We start from the raw sequence: 16189 nt of genomic DNA, 5'->3' as shown, positions 1-16189 counted from the left end.
GTTCTTGAAGTCTTCTGAATGGTTAATGTTTACATAGATGGTTTTGACACTGGACCTCCAGACGTGGACGTTTGTCTTGCTCCCTAAATGCCCAATCCTCCCAGAATAGAATGTATCAGGTGTTTCTGAACATCCATCCACGCCCGGAAACGGCCTTATCTTCATACATTCCACACCGGCTCTGTTGATGATTCTAAGACACCCCAGCGCAAGAAATTTATGCATTTGTGCACGTGTTTACTTTTCATGACTACTTTCTGACTGTCATTGAAATCCCTATTTGGGCCAATCAGATCAGTCCATGCCCATGTCACCTAGCTCCGGCAGGACGAGGATCAGCCCTGACAATATGTCTGAGAGGTCTTCCCAGGCTTCAACCCCGCATAATGGCGATGGCTCAGACTCAGGATCAGATCCAGAGGAGGAGGCATTCGAAGTAGAAGCTATTCTTGCGGAGAAGTGCTTCATGGGTGTGACGAAATATCTAGTTAAATGGGATGGATATGACCTGATGAACGCGACGTGGGAGCCCGCTGATCAGTTCGACTCCGATGAGACATTGACGGATTGGTCAAGAAAGAAATCTCTCATTGAAGCAGAGAGAGAACGACGTTTCGACGTGAAGAGATGGGAGAGGGATCTTAAGAGAATACAGGCCAAATTTGAATCATCTGGGAAAAGTCTTATTGAGGAAAACGCCTCGCTCAACACCGACTTTGATTCCTATTTTATACCATTGCCTGTTCGACCAAACCTCTCAACCCCTCCATTCGTTAAGAACCTCAGAACCAGGCGAGAAAGCCGCGTATCCATCTCTTCTGACGTCTCATCTCTGTTTGTTAGCGCCGACACCGTTTCTCCAGGGCAGCCACCGGCGCCAGGCTCGGTATCACAGAACGACCCCACAAAGCCTGCATCTGGGAACTCCCAGTCCTCGGAAATCACACGCCCCCAGGTGCAAGCAGTCAAGACAGCTGGGGGAGTAGTTAGAATCGCCCCGAAAAAAGTACCTCAACGGCAAGCAGACAATCAATCCACCGATCAACTAAATACTTCAGCGCACAATCAAATAGCTCGAAAGTCACAGCAACAACAATCCGCTCGGAAATTAAGCGACCCCGGATCTAGATCTCAATCATCCTCTGCCAGGCCTTCTTTATTTGAGCCTGGTCAACCATTTCGTCCAAGCAATGAACGACGCTCAGGCCGAGAGATGGTGCCTGATATTAGTCAATTGGAGCTTTTAAAACCATCCGACTTTCCCAGCAGACATAATTACGGACATATCGCGATTACAAGCAAAAAAGGTGCTGAAGACCATATCTCTGGGAATAATTCCTTGCCCCCAGACGCGGCAGAGGCCGGATCTACAGCATTGGGTCCTTCAAAAGACCATATGTCTGGGAATAATCCCTTGCCCCCAGATGCGTCAGAGGCCGGAGTTACAGCATTGGGTCCTTCAAATCTTCCTAGCTCCTTGCAATCTACAGGAGCGAACCGGTCTGAAAGACCGTCAGGGATCCAGGCTCCGGACACCACTATTCGACTTGCGCGATCTCCGCCCTGCATGCCAAAGGCGGATAGACTATCTTCACGAGACAGGTCTCCGGGTCGAGATAATCCTCCAAGACTGCCTGACTTTGCAGAGCGCTCAACCGCAGCCGCAGAGAATAATTGTCGGCACTCATCAGATGCAAGTCGCCAGAAACCACCAAGTGTGTATAGCCGCAGAGAATCTCCAGGTGTGTCCAACCCTCGGCGACTTCTAGATTCAGACAGCCACAGACGGTCACCAGATCCACCTTTCCGTCAAGGGCCTTTAGATTCCTTTCGCAGAGGTGGAGACTACTATAGACCAGGTGGTCGTGAGAGGCCAAGCGAATGTGAGGAAGGTTCCCCCAGGTTGTTAGATTCATGGAGAAGAAATGAAAAATTACGGCCATCAAGAACAACACTTCCAACATCACCCAGTCATCGCCACCCGAGTGTACAATCTACCAATGGCACCTCCACATTTGGTCAATCATACCATGAGATTGCCAGACGCAATTCTATCTCAGGTGCGGATCGACGTCAATCGCCACCTATAGTCGCCGCGCCAAGGCCTTCCAATCAACCCTCCATATCTGCGGAAGAGAAAGAGCAGATCGCCCAAATGCCACTGGGAGTCCCAGATGACAGTGCGAAGTTCGTCGGGAGTAGCTATTTCTACAGCGAAGATGACCATGAGGTCTTGGTGCAGGTTTATTTTGGCGTTGACAAGAAGTACATTGGCCCTGTGAGACTATGTGGTCATCGCCGCATGGCCAAGTACGATCTTTTAAGGCAGAATCCAGAGAAAGGAAAGGATAATTTTGAAATGTGGTTTAAAGACCTATGTACATGGGACGAATACGAAGAACTGGCCCGTAATGTAAGTGATACTGTTTGTCTAAAACTTCACGTTTACTAACATCCACTTAGATAGCTGTCCCTCAGAAATGGTGCAATTCTTGGATGGAAGGGTTCGAAGACACGAACGAAGCACTATTTTTCATGGGCCAATCTCTCTCTGAGCAAAATAAGGCAGCCATCTATTACCCAGCCGACCGTCGCGGCTTGAGCTGGATCGCCTACTCCCCTTCTTCCGCTTTTCACCGTCGTCTCACGCATCACAAGTCAATGGTTGCGCTGCCAAGTGGTGCAGCAATCTGTCTTTCTGTGACGGGTCCATTGCTGGATTTCTCAACTCTGGGCACAAAGTATGGCAGACCTGGGCAGAACCACGCATCTGTCAATTCCACATCGACAAACAGCATGAATCAGAATCTGCAACACGGATCTTCAGAAACTCACTCAGAACCTCGTCCCTGGGTCGTTACAGAGTCGAACAGAGCAGATAGACGGATACTAGATGAAACACTGAACTTGGGTATCTACGAAGCCGTGGATACACCCGGGGACCCCTTTGTCGAGAAAAGGCCAACGACAAGTGCTAGCCCTGCGGATGCCCAGGTGCCAGCTATTCCATCGCAAAACGTAGTGGGCATTAATAAGGAGCACACGCCAAACCCTACCGCCTCCGGGATCGCTCAAATGTTCACGTTTTTCCATGTGACGCTGAAGATAACGGTCAAAAACCTCGCCACCCTTCATAATGGCAGTATGGCTGACATGTTCTATCTTCATTTCCCTTCGGATGATGGAGATGCTAGCGCGGAATTGGAACTGATGAAGCTATGGCTTAATCACCATAAAGTTAATTGCTACACAAGCAAGGACCCAAGCAGCTGGGAAAGATTCCACGCCAATTGCAAGCGTGGTGTGGTTATCGTATGTGGCGCTTAACAATTCGCCAGAAGGGTAAATGGAAGTGACTGACTTGGCCTATAGTTTCATGAATCGTTTTTTGAGTACGATAGTTTACGGCCGAAAATTCGGTCCTTTCAATGGAAAGACGATTTCAATTTCTGGAGTGTCCGCCTCCAGAGACCTTTGGATTCACCAGATCATCGACTCCTCGGCAAAGGTTCTCACATCCAGCGTCTTTTCCCTTGCGGTACTGCGATTCTCCTTACCGAGGATGTATTTGTTGATATGAAACGAGCGGCCATGATCATCTGCTGGTTTTACCATAAACACTGTTTAAGCCCGGGAACATCCAAACTCGTGCTTTGCCCAGACGTGATGACAAAATTAGAAAAGATTTTGGACGATCCCTCTCGAAACAAGGATTTTGATCCTTAGTACGTTCTCAATTGAGCTTTTGTTTGTATCTTTACCACTAACAGCCCTACTTAGCATTTTGAGCATCATCACTTGTATCAAGACGGTGAACTCGGTGGATCCCAACTTTCCCTTTTTCGAACCAAGCAGTCTGTCCATCCAGGAACTTGATCGTATCAACAATAATGTCCTGTGTCTACCCGTTGCAGGATATGGTCAGCGCACCGGCGACGAACACCCACACATCCCTAAGGGTCTAACACAAGACGAAAGAAATGCAGATCATCTCGTCGAGGCCTTTGCCGGATGGATGCAAATGAACGTAACACGCTTCCGCAGAATGGCTGTCGTTTCTTTCCAGAGGAATGAGGCCCTCTTAAGTCGTTGGTCGGCTTGGGGACATCTTCATGTCATGAGCGGTTTCAAGGGTTTCTGCAAGGCATACAACACTGATGAAACTATTCTTCATGACAGGCTTCAAAATGGCCTTCAGCGAAGTGTCAATTCTCCACGAGTCCTTGAAGCCAATCCTCTTGCTACGCCCCGAACTCCCCGGACCCCTCAAACCCCTCAGGAAACGCAAGATCCCCGTGGGTCTCATAGGGAGAGTAGGGATCCCAGGCTATATCGAAAGCTAAAGAACTCCAATCCCAACATCGGCTCTCCTCAGCCTTACCGATGAATGTCTCTACCAGTGAACCTTGTTCTTTTGGAGATCAACTGTAACCCACTGCATTGTATCAATAATGACTTGGTTTTTATCTACGACTCAATGCTTTGTCAATGCGATATCCCATCTGCCTTGCTAGACTACGATAAGTTCTTTTCAAATGCTGATAATCCGAAACGAGTACTATCTATATTTTACTGTCTTCTCTTCGCTTAGATGAAGCAAGACAAAGCATGGGAATGTGTAATCTGGATATGATGAAATTTATAGCTCTCAATCAAAATTGATTTTGTCAAAGTCAGAGCATGTCATAATGAAGAATGTCCACAGGATTCGGGACTGAAAGGGAGAAAAAACAAATGAAAAAAGCACCGGGTATGTCATGTCATGTCCGCCGAACGAGGCGTGAGATAGGAAAGTAGAAACGTATGTTCAAAGAGTATCAACTAACCGACTGCGCGCTTGCGATATTCCTGGAAACTTGACGGGTGCTCGCCATCATTCTGCGAACCATTCTTCTTGTTCTTCTCTTTCTTCTCCCGTCTTGTCTTCTCTTCCCATTCACTTTCTTCAGCCGAGATCATAGCATGAAATTTCCCACCCTGTCCACGGGCGAGATAAACAGGCTTTTCTTCACGCTTGGCAACAGCCTCAGTGACAAGAACGAATTTCACACTTGATCCTGGAACTTCGAACATTGCGTCACTAAGGATAGTCTCCATTTCTGTCCGCAATGCACGGGCACCAGTGCCCATTTTAAAGGCATTTGATGCGATAGTGTGCAAAGCGGGAGTGGTGAAACGCAACTCGATTCCAGAAAGGGAAAACAGGGTGGTGTATTGGACTTGCAAGGAGTTCCGGGGTTCGGTGAGAATGCGCAGAAGTAAGGGCTGCGTTAGTGTTGAGAGAGCGGCGGTGACGGGAATTCGGCCAATCAATTCTGGGATGAAGCCGTAGCTTTGAAGGTCTGCTGGAGTTAAAAGGTCAAGGGCGTTGAAATAGGTGGGCTCGTTGCATGATGCGGGGGATGCAGAGGTGAAGAAAGGTAGGTGCTTTTTGTATAGCTCTTCTTCTTCAGACCCAGGTAGGATGGGTAGGGGTTCTGTGGAAGAGGTATCCGAGGGACCGGATACATCGTGCGAACGGACGGGCTGTCCAAATCCCATCGAGCTGCGGGAAATTCGATCCATGACCAATTTGTGCAGACCAACGAAGGCGCCGGAGAAGATGAAAAGAATATTGTCTGTGCGCACATTGTAGACCTCACCTTTGTTTGGGGGGCTGCCGCTGTGTGGTTGGAAGGGAGTGTTTCCCAAAGGACTATTGGATGGATATGAGTTAGGAGGACTGTTTGTGCGAGGATTCTTCTCTGGTTTGGCCTGGACTTGAATCGTGGTGCCTTCAATGATCTTCAGCAGTGCCTGCTGGACTCCCTCGCCACCAACATCTTTCCCATGGCTGACTTTGGCGGCGGCAATTTTATCGACCTCATCTAGTACAATAATTCCACGTTCCGCCTGCTCCACGTCATAGTTCGCAGCAGCCAGTAGTCGGTGTACGCAAGATTCGGCATCTTCGCCGATGTAGCCAGCTTGTGTGAAAGGAGTGCAATCCGAGATACTAAACGGCACTGACAGGACACGGGCCAGCGTTTTAGCCATCAGCGTCTTACCGACACCTGAAGGGCCTAGTAATAAAATATTGGACTTGTCCAATTGGAGCGGGGATGTATCAACAAGCTCAGCCTGGTCCAAAGGTGTAGCTTGGCGCGATTTAGGCGTAGATGGAAGACCAACTGTGCGTGGCTGGCCTGGGTACTCATCTATGTAATCAAAAAATGGTTAAAAGGGCTTTGGTCGTTGCGATAGAACACGAGGAAAAAACCTTCTAATGGGTGGCTTTCAAGTGCCTCCTTCCGTTGACGCTTCGCCGAAAGCTCTTCTGCTTCCTCCTCTCGCCGTGCTAATTCTTGTACTCGCTGGTAGTGATTATAGACCGCTACACTCAACACCTTCTTTGCGCGATCCTGCCCCACCACATACTGATCGAGATACTGTTTCAGCACCTTCGGTGTAATCCGCGGAGCACCGAAAGCTGGGGTTGAACCAAGGGGCCCAGAAGTCGGAAGTCCAGGCTCATAGCTCCCTGTATATGGCTGGTTCGTAAAGTCCGAACGGTTGAACTGGGAGGACGTGGGGAAGTTGCTAGAGCCACTGGATAGTCGGCGTGCGTGGCTGGCGACTAACAGCCCTGGCCGATATCGGATAAGCCCACGATGCGTCAGGGCAAGAGGGAGCCGACGTTGTATTGGCCGCCACAGCATCGCCTAGGTACTCCGGGTTCCGTAGAGCTGAGAGTAGAAAAGAACAAGAATCAAATTTGCTTGTAGTGAGACAGCAAGTGTTGGGTCAGATAACCAATTGGGGAGCTTCCCCGCAGGTGATCTTATCGGCTTAGTCATCCGCTTTGAATCGGACCATGTTCGGAAGATCGGGAAATCAAGCTTCGACAATTGGCGCTTAATGACTTGTCTCTTGGCGATAGAGGCTTCCTTAAGATCACATTTAGATGGGTCTTTGACTGGTATTTCTGAAATTTTTTGAAATCGGACCTGTCAAATACAGAATATGAACATTTACTTTTCTATTCGTATTGTGACGCAGACCCTGCCAGCTTTGGGTGTCGCGCAGGAGATACCGCACTTCCATTTGATTAGCCCTGCCCAGGTGCCTACTTGGTAAGATACGGTGTACATCGTGGCTTGGGATTATAATTATGCTCTGGCACACCTTTAAACCTTTTGGGTCATCTTCGCGAGCCCTCTCCGCACCAACCCCGATTTGGTAACTCGTTTTCGGCAGCCAAGCAGAAAGTGATGTCACATTCTTACAAATACGAGGGTAAGGCTCTGCGCTTAGGCAACGCCGAAAGCATCAGACCATTTGGTGCCTTGTATAGCTATAGACGACCTTCCAAGATCGGCCAATCGTACAGTATTTTCAAAATTCCTAGATTGTTGGCATTGCACTGCCCCGGAAATTCCGGGATACATATAAATATGCTGCTGATGAGCCCACCTCTGGTGGGATTATAGTTTCGATCATATTGATCACGATGAAGATATTACTAGTTTCTCTTTTGTTGTCAGTGAGCGTCGGGGCACAGCCGTCCACTTATTGCCGATGCCGTCCTCATGATAGTTGCTGGCCCTCACAGCAGCAATGGTCGGCCTTGAACGACGCCTTGGGCAATAAGCTGGTCGCAGTACGACCGGCGGCATCTGTTTGTTTTCCCGAAGAATTTGACGCAGCAGCATGTCAGAATGTCAGAGATCTTTGGACAGACTCTGTCTGGCGATCGTCCCAGCCAGGAGCTGTTCAATGGGAAAATTGGGAGGCTTGGCCGCAGCATAGTCAATCATGTTATATTGAGACAGCCAACATGACATGTGGACAAGGACGTATCTCTTTGTATTCGGCCAAGGTAAATAGTACTTCTGATATTCAACAGGCCGTTCGGTTTGCTCGAGACCATAACTTGCGACTCGCCATAAAGAATACTGGCCATGATTTCCTTGGGCGTTCGACAGCCCCAGAATCTTTACAGATCCTCACACATGACATGAAACATATCGAATTGGTGGATAACTTTGTCCCAAGTGGAGCACCAAAGAACAAGAACGAAGGCTCAGCGGTCCATCTCGCGGCTGGAGTACAATTGCCCGAGCTATATGCTGCAGTTGGGCGCCACAACCGCACGGTAATCGCCGGATCAAGCCATAGTGTCGGTGCAGCTGGCGGATATATTCAGGGAGGAGGACACTCACCTTTTGGGGCCTGGAAAGGATTGGCCTCAGACAACGCGTTGGAATTTGAATTGGTGGTCGCGAACGTGAGTGTCATTAAAAATTGCAGACAGGTCAGCCAAGAGATGAGCTGATATCAATTCCAGGGAAGCCTGGTGACTGCCAACATGTATCAGAATACCGATCTCTTCTGGGCCTTGCGTGGCGGCGGCGGCGGTACCTTTGGCGTGGTCACCAGAGCTACAATTAGGACCTTCCCCGATGTGCCGGTGGTCGTCTATAATCTGAACGTGACAGCTCCCGCTAACAATCCCCAATTCTGGGATGCTTGGGAGAAATGGCATGCCGCCCTCCCCTTTCTAAACGCTGCCGGAGGCTCAGGCTACTACTTCACCTTGCCCAATCTGCCATTGAGTCCAAATACGAGTGTCTCCACTATGTACTCTCTCCTCATGTTTCCAGAGAAGACCAACGCCACCGAAATTCACCAGCTTTATCTGCCACTCCTTTCGGAATTGCAGAAAATAGTAGGCGTGACAACTGAGAAGGTGGCAATTCCTTTGCCAAGCATCAAGTCCACGGTATTTGGCGTTCTCTTGGATGGCCCACCTCATGACAGCACAGGAGGCATCTCTATGCTCGCATCCCGCCTTTATTCAAAGGACCTTCTGCTGTCTAAAGATGGCCCAGCTCGACTGACAAGCGCCTGGAAGAGTATTGGATGGGCCCCAGGTTCAACGATCGTGGGCCACGTTGTCGCTGGCGGGGCTGTTGCGGCCAACGGCGAGAAAATCGACAGTGCTGTGAACCCGGCGTGGAGAAAAACAGTGACGCACTTACTTTTTGGCAGAAGCTGGGATGCCACTGCGACTCTGGCGGAGCAGACAGTCATTATCAGGAATATGACCGCAGTACAGATTCCCATTCTGCGGTCTGTCGAGGGAGAAGACCATATGGGGGCCTATCTGAACGAGGCGAATGCATATGAGCCAGGGTTCCAGAAATCATTCTGGGGCGACAACTATTCCCGTTTGTACAGTATTAAGCAGAAATGGGATCCCAGTGGGCTGTTTATAGCTCGCAAAGGAGTGGGTAGCGAGTACTGGGACGATGCGGGCTTGTGTATGATTGAGAGGCACAGTAGCTCTCCAGTCAGTGAAGAACCTCGGGAACGGCCGTTGGGATTTTAGCTGAATCATTTTCGGGTGAAATGGTTGATATTGATCAATCAATGTGACATTGTGAAGTTGCGTGTCCTGTCTACTGAAATTGGTTTTAATTACCACGTTGATGTATATGAATGTTTGTATGAAGTTCTTTTGATTGGCAGACTATGTTTCAGAGTATTCCTCAGTCAAGAGTTCCCCGAGTGCCTGAGAGCAAGTTCATCAGGCATTGAAGTCTTTGAGATCCAGGATCAGCCAAGATATGTAGATCTTGTTGGCGTGGTATCATTGATGCAGGAGAAAAGAAATTCTGGCTGCAAGATTGTTTATTAAGGCACGTGCATGGTCGAAGGGCCAAGCCATGGTGTCGCTCCGGGTTGGGACTCGTATCTAGTATGAGCAGTGGGTATCGTCGAGTCGTATGGAGGATTTGGAGGGGTCGGTTGTGGATTCTGATGTTGTAATTCCCTCTCATTTGTTCGTCTGGAAAACCGGTTGTTGCTCCATCGTCGAAGAGATGAAGTTTCGCAACGCAGCGAACCGACTGGCCGTGGAGTCGGCGGCTCCGTTGTTCTCACCGGCACCACTTGGTGCTGTGGCCTGCAGACCAGACATCTGGGCCATGTTCTTCGCGAATCGATCCCGTTCCACTTTCTCGATCTTTTCCCTGCGCTTCAGGGCGCCAGGCTTGTGACGTAGGGTGTTCTGTTTGATCACGTTGACCTGGCTTGCGGCATCGTGAGACTCGTCCGCAGCGTCGGGCAAGGCATCTGCTAGGGATTCGAGGTTGGCAACCAATTTCTTCGAGGCACGACGCTTCTTCGGGGTCTTGGTCGCATTTTTGGCGATTTTGGACATCAACCCCGCGTGCTTAATCTGACGCTTGTCCTTCTTGCTCGTTCGGAAATCATCTCCAAAAGGAGTCGGCCTCGGGGCGGTCCTTCCGGGTGTCTTCGTCTTCGCCATTGCGTGTGTGAAGGGACGAGAAAGATCCGGTTTGTGACGTGGAGCAGACAACTTTGTCCCGCATGTGAGATCGGCACCGATTTTTTCGTTTTCCGCCGCCCCACTCTGACCGCCCGCGCCCCTTGTCCCTGTGAAAACCAACCAACGACACATCTCGTCTTTGAATTCCAGGTCCACTTGTTGACTAAATCACACCGAAACCACAGGAACAGACGAAAATGCGCTCGCTGTGACGTGACCGTCGTGGCAGGTCTCGCAGCGTCTCCGAATCTTCGCTCCACCTTTCGGGTAAACCCTCACAAGAGTTCTCTGGAGCTGTGACATCAGAAGTTCTCTACTTGAACGAATACCCGGTCTAACCTGATCTAATTGGGTCTCGGTCAGCCTGTTCTGGATGCCCTCCCCAACCCGTTGTTATCGGATCTGCTTTCCTGGCCTGCGTACCACGGCCTTGCCTCGGTCGCCTCCACCCACTCGGCTCTTGGGTCCTATCAAGCCTCCCCGGTCGCCCCCGTCCTGTAGCCCTGCATCCTTTTATAAGCCAGCGCCTCCCGGCTCTTCTCCGTGCAGATCATATTCATCGGCTTCTTTTTCCAACATGGGTTCTCTCACTCCTTATCAGCGCAAACACAAGGTGACCGTGGTAGGCTCCGGTAACTGGTAATTGTCCCTTGACCGCTCCTACAGCATCAATATACTAATTCTTTCTTTCTTATCGGTAGGGGTACCGCCATCGCTAAGATTGTCGCCGAAAATGCCGCTAGTAATCCGGATGTCTTCGAGGAGAAGGTTGAGATGTGGGTGTTCGAAGAGAACGTTGAGATTGCAAAGGACTCGCGACACTATGACCCCGCCAACCCGGGGCCCCAAAAACTTACTGAGGTGATTAACCGCACCCATGAGAACGTGAAGTACCTTGCAGGAATTCAGTTGCCGGCCAACCTCCACGCAAACCCCTCTCTTGAGGATGCCGTCAAGGACAGCACCATCCTCGTTTTCAACCTCCCCCACCAGTTCATCCACAAGACTTGCCAGCAAATCCAAGGCAAGATTCTGCCTTACGCTCGTGGTATTTCCTGCATTAAGGGTGTCGATGTCACAGAAGATGGTGTCCACCTCTTCTCAGAGACCATTGGCAAGTCCCTCGGCATCTACTGTGGTGCCCTTTCTGGTGCCAATATCGCCAACGAGGTCGCCCAGGAGAAGTGGTCCGAGACCACTGTTGCCTATGACCCTCCACACATGGACTCCAAGGCTCCCACCCCACAACTTTCGCCCTCGGGCTCCCAAGTAAACCTGGTCGAGTTTGAGCACAAGGATGTGTCGGGTAATCTGTCCGACGTCAAGTTGCAGGCACTGCCTTCGGACTACCCTCCCATCGACCACTCTGTTCTCAAGTCCCTCTTCCACCGCTCATACTTCCACGTGCGCGTCGTGAATGACGTCGCCGGTGTGTCTATCAGCGGTGCCTTGAAGAACATTGTCGCTATTGCTGCCGGTTGGGTTATCGGTATGGGCTGGGGTGACAACGCCAAGTCCGCTGTGATGCGTGTTGGATTGAAGGAGATGGTTCTTTTCGGTGATTTGTTCTTCGGTGCCACCATTGACCAGCGCACCTTCACCGAGGAGAGTGCCGGTGTGGCCGATCTTATTACCAGTTCCAGCAGCGGCCGCAACTACCGTTGTGCCAAGCTTAGCGTCGAGCGCAACCAGTCGATCGAGGAGGTTGAGAAGACAGAGCTTAACGGCCAAAGTCTTCAGGGTACCTTGACCGCCATGGAGGTCAACAAGTTCCTGAAGAAGAAGGGCATGGAGGACAAGTTCCCTCTTTTCACCGCCGTCTTCCGTAAGTCATTATCCTACTTATGTGATTTATACATCTACTAACAACAATTCACAGGCATTCTTGAGGGTAGCATGAAGGTTGCAGATATCCCTGCGTATATCGAGCGGTAAATCCTCTTTTCGGCCTCTTTTTGTCAAGTGTGTGTCGTTAATTGCGGGAATTTGGTCCATTTTTAGCCCTCCAGTGCCGCGTACTTCGAATTCTTCTTCTGAGACTCCTGGCGAGAATGGCGATAGCGAAGGCGCTCGGTTTGCTGCCCGACTTTGAGTGGGGAAAAATAGGGTTTGGCATGGCTTGTAGATAAAGGATTCACGATTGTACTTACGCATCTATACGAATTGATTTGCAATAGACTTTACGATAACCTCCCGGTCAAAATCTATCTCGCCACTGTATCCACGGATGATGTAAACCTTTTCCTTACCTCCAGCCATCTCTATTGGCTCGGGTTCGATTAGTCTTATTGGGCACGAATTGAAAGTCCATCCGCTAAAATGGTATATTGTAGTATGTCCAAAAAGCATACCCGTAGTATATACAAAGCAACTCCACCCAAGATGCAACACAAACGTCATAAATGTGGGAAAGATATCCTGTACTCCATACCAGATAAAGCATGTGTCAAGATCGACCCGGTGTACTATTCCATCCCCCTTCTCTCATCCCAAGCTCAGGAATCTTAAAATCAACAATACAAGCCGCAAACGATGGCCTCCGTACGGATGAATCCTCCTCCTGAATCCGTAGCGCATTAACAGGCTGAAGGCCGTCTATTGTCCTACAAGACACATATCGACTGATCCCATACCGCCCCACAAAATCGTCTCTCAACGCCGACGCTTTGCGCTTCCGGGAGCCCGTGTTGGGTTGAATCCCGGCCACAGATGCCGGTACGGAATTGAGTTCCTGCTCGGATATAGTAGCAGAGACGATACTCCCATCTGAGCCAAGAGTGACTAGTTTCATCGGGGGTGTAGATGAATTTTGAGATAGAGCCTTAGTTTGCGACTCCGTTGGCGTGCACGTATCGATATCAAATATCCGAGCACAACCAGATGAACCGAAAGCCCAGATACGAGCACCTCCATTTGAAGATTGGAGAGCGAGCTCGACTATATTATCCATGTGACCGATTTCTTTGCCGTAGACTTTAAATGGCCAAATCATTGAAGCCGGTTTGTATCGTGTGCTCAGAAGGAACTCCCAATCCCCGTTATTGTTTTGGATCAGATTCTCACGGCGACGGAATTCTTCGGAATCTCCCCTGTCCCGTGCTGGATCATCTCCCATGACACCGTCTGACTGGCGTTCACGTTCTCTGCGGACAATATTGAGGACGTCGAGCGGGATCGAGTAAAGGATTATACGGTCTTGGTATGCAGCTATGACGCGTAGACCCCAGCGTAGATCCGATGCTACGGCGAAAGCAGTCGGGACCCGGGTTGCAGATTGGCTGGTCATTTTCCTGTGATTGGGCGGGACGCAGACAAAAGCACGGGTTAAACTTGTTGGGCCGCCGATTGGAGCGTCGGATCCGATGCATAGGAGGCCGGTGCGTGGCTCTATGAAGATAATGTGGTAACCGTCGTTAATAGGCATGGCGCGGTAATGGTGACAATGCGTTGCACGGACGAGGCTGAGGGATGCATTGTTGGGTGGATTGCGTGATCTTGGATCAAGGAAATTGAATTGACATTTTTTGGTGTGGTCTGGGAAGGGAGATTGTCGGCATGCGCACTCGTGAACGCCTGGTCCTGCTAGTGAGGATATGAGGCGCATTTCTGTTGGGATTTTGGGCGAGTTTGGGAGGAAATGGAGGATTTCGGATGGTTGGGACATGGGAAAATGGCGGCGTTGGTTAGTTTGGTTTTCGTCTACCCAATGGATTTCGATGCCTCCTGCGCAGCCAAATGCTATGCATCGACGGCCTGGACATAGGGCTATTGTTCTTGGCGGGTGATCTTCCGAGCAAACGGCGTAGAAGAAATGCGGGGTTGAATGAGTGGTTGTTGGCATCGAGTATAGATTGTGTTTGGATGGCTTGGATGATAAATATTCTGATGCCTCGTCCACTGAGCCAGCAGTAGATGCCCTATCGTGAGTGATATTTGATACATCCAAGTCACACACCATACCGGCTCGATTACGCAACAATGCGGCGATCACAAATGGGGACGTACTTGTATCAATTGTGGCCGAGAGAACTTCATATGGACATGAAATGCTGGTGATAGGTACCACGTAGGAATCTGCCAGTCCTGCTGAAGGCATAGATCTGGATTTCCTATCGACAAGATGAAAGACATATACCACGCAGCCAGCTGTAGCCAAGAGATAACTGCCACAGCTGCTGACACTGAATGTCGAGGTACTATGTGTGTTTTGGTCCTGGAACGCTGTAGCTCCACGAGTCTTTGTGCTCGGCAGGCTTGTCGCAAGCTGAGAGAAATCGACAGATCCCGTTGCCACAAAACCCGGTTTTTCCAATGTTGCCTTTTGCCCTGATAGTAAGCACTCTGTCGCAAAGCGCTTGCTCATCCTCCAAACTTCGCTCTCGTAAGTGGAGGGACTGCGGTGGATCCGTTGCGTCGTACTATCTTGTTGCCATGCATCCCACCAACCAGCTCGTTTTAACATAGTCCCTAGCAACTCTTTGTTCAAGCTGACTCTCATCCATTGGGAACAAGTTCGTCGCGCATTGTCGAAGTCCCGTGGTGTCAACAGGGAGTATATTTGCAGTAGAATTTCCGCAGGCGTGGTATTAGCAGCAGAGGAAGAACCGGCAACCTTTGCATAGTCATGTTGCACCAGTTCAATGATTCCTTCGGGCTCACTGGATGACTCTGGATTGGCGACTGTCAAGTGGCCTGAGGAACAATGCTCTTTTGGCGTCTGCTTTGCAAAGCGCTTGCTCCGCGACCTCAAGGCCGGCATTCCGTCACTACTAATTGACCAAGGGTATCGACATGGACTTCCACTGATCGATTGGTAAGGATGTAAAATCGAAGAAAGAAACATTGAACCGCCAACCCGGGACCAAGCCGGGTGTCTAAAAGCAGATCTGCAAATGGCAACGTGGGATCGACCGGGAATAGTTTAGACAATATAGAGTGCGGGACGATCGGAATTAACCTTCACTGTGAACGAACCAGTAGAATCCAGGTCAGATCTACCACGATGGTAGTAGTTCCACAGAACTCGGAGGGAACAAAATATGCACAAGGTTGTATTAAAGAAGTCTGAAAGCGGTAGGAATCTGATAGAAGTAAAAACGGGAGATTGAAGGAGGCAAGGGTTTTGTTATTGCATGAAAAGGATAATATACACATCAGACGAGAAACATCGTAAACTCTCATTTGCCAATGTTCTTCACGTCAACGCATCGCGTGAGACATCAGCCACGATGAACGGTGGACCCCGTCAAATCATTGAGTTCTAACGCCTCCACGGACGACGTACGGGTTTCCGCCCCGGCCTTGGGCCCCGAGCGCTAGAAACAGCGGGCCTTGCGGTGGAATGGAAAAGGCAACAGAAACTTGTTTGGCTCGATAGTAAGCGGGGCAGTAAAAGTGAAGAAGTTCTGTACTTGCATTGGAAAGTGGTTCATGTGCATTCCGTGGTATGAGAAGTCAAGAATGTGACGTTTCCGGATGCAGAGTGACTCCACTTCGATGTGGACTCGTCAAGTCAAACTTCTGGTTTATTGACAGGATTGATCACACTTAATTCAAACTTCATGTACGGTGTACGTGGATGTTGTGAAGTCTGTCTCATGAGTCGAGGGCGAGGCACGGGGCAGCATTGTTGTGATGCTTACCGCAAGGCCGTGGAATGTGCGATCTCATTGCCATGTGGGCCCCTTGGGGGATTCCAGAACAACGTTCATTCCAGCTATGCACGCTCTAGGGCTTCCAAGCAATCATTGCATCTTTTCCGGATCATGGTTGCAATTTAGATAGCTGGAATCTACTACATTATTTCGCGGGTTCATGGTTGAGGTTCTTGGTGCTATTCCTCTATCCCTAGATCCT

General features: G+C 49.8%; 6 protein-coding genes across 6 annotated transcripts; 3 read left to right on the top strand and 3 right to left on the bottom strand.

The window, feature by feature from the left end:
* Positions 1 to 349: 349 nt before the first annotated feature.
* N7484_006503 (uncharacterized protein) lies at positions 350 to 4387 on the top strand (the record flags this gene model as incomplete). The annotated part of the gene is made up of 5 exons (XM_057116921.1): positions 350 to 1902; positions 1972 to 2413; positions 2464 to 3312; positions 3373 to 3725; positions 3781 to 4387. 5 exons carry the CDS (start codon positions 350 to 352, stop codon positions 4385 to 4387), a joined length of 3804 nt encoding a protein of 1267 aa, XP_056972804.1.
* Positions 4388 to 4821: 434 nt separating this feature from the next.
* Positions 4822 to 6698, bottom strand: N7484_006502 (putative ATP-dependent Clp protease; the record flags this gene model as incomplete). The annotated part of the gene is made up of 2 exons (XM_057116920.1): positions 4822 to 6197; positions 6260 to 6698. The coding sequence occupies 2 exons, from the start codon at positions 6696 to 6698 to the stop codon at positions 4822 to 4824; spliced, it is 1815 nt and encodes a 604-aa protein (XP_056972803.1).
* A 1118-nt stretch (positions 6699 to 7816) lies between these two features.
* On the top strand, positions 7817 to 9370 carry N7484_006501 (FAD-dependent oxidoreductase; the record flags this gene model as incomplete). The annotated part of the gene is made up of 2 exons (XM_057116919.1): positions 7817 to 8266; positions 8327 to 9370. 2 exons carry the CDS (start codon positions 7817 to 7819, stop codon positions 9368 to 9370), a joined length of 1494 nt encoding a protein of 497 aa, XP_056972802.1.
* Positions 9371 to 9817: 447 nt separating this feature from the next.
* Positions 9818 to 10312, bottom strand: N7484_006500 (FAM207/SLX9 family protein; the record flags this gene model as incomplete). Its single annotated transcript, XM_057116918.1, has 1 exon — positions 9818 to 10312. The coding sequence occupies one exon, from the start codon at positions 10310 to 10312 to the stop codon at positions 9818 to 9820; it is 495 nt and encodes a 164-aa protein (XP_056972801.1).
* Positions 10313 to 10910: 598 nt separating this feature from the next.
* On the top strand, positions 10911 to 12425 carry N7484_006499 (glycerol-3-phosphate dehydrogenase family protein; the record flags this gene model as incomplete). The annotated part of the gene is made up of 4 exons (XM_057116917.1): positions 10911 to 10972; positions 11035 to 12158; positions 12213 to 12264; positions 12335 to 12425. The coding sequence occupies 4 exons, from the start codon at positions 10911 to 10913 to the stop codon at positions 12423 to 12425; spliced, it is 1329 nt and encodes a 442-aa protein (XP_056972800.1).
* A 354-nt stretch (positions 12426 to 12779) lies between these two features.
* N7484_006498 (uncharacterized protein) lies at positions 12780 to 15092 on the bottom strand (the record flags this gene model as incomplete). Its single annotated transcript, XM_057116916.1, has 1 exon — positions 12780 to 15092. One exon carries the CDS (start codon positions 15090 to 15092, stop codon positions 12780 to 12782), a length of 2313 nt encoding a protein of 770 aa, XP_056972799.1.
* Between the last annotated feature and the right edge of the window lie 1097 nt (positions 15093 to 16189).

This window comes from Penicillium longicatenatum (genome assembly GCF_028827895.1).
Source record: "Penicillium longicatenatum strain IBT 33135 chromosome Unknown contig_3_segment0_segment0, whole genome shotgun sequence".
NCBI lineage: Eukaryota > Fungi > Ascomycota > Eurotiomycetes > Eurotiales > Aspergillaceae > Penicillium > Penicillium longicatenatum.
This window is presented reverse-complemented; position numbering and strand designations above follow the sequence as displayed.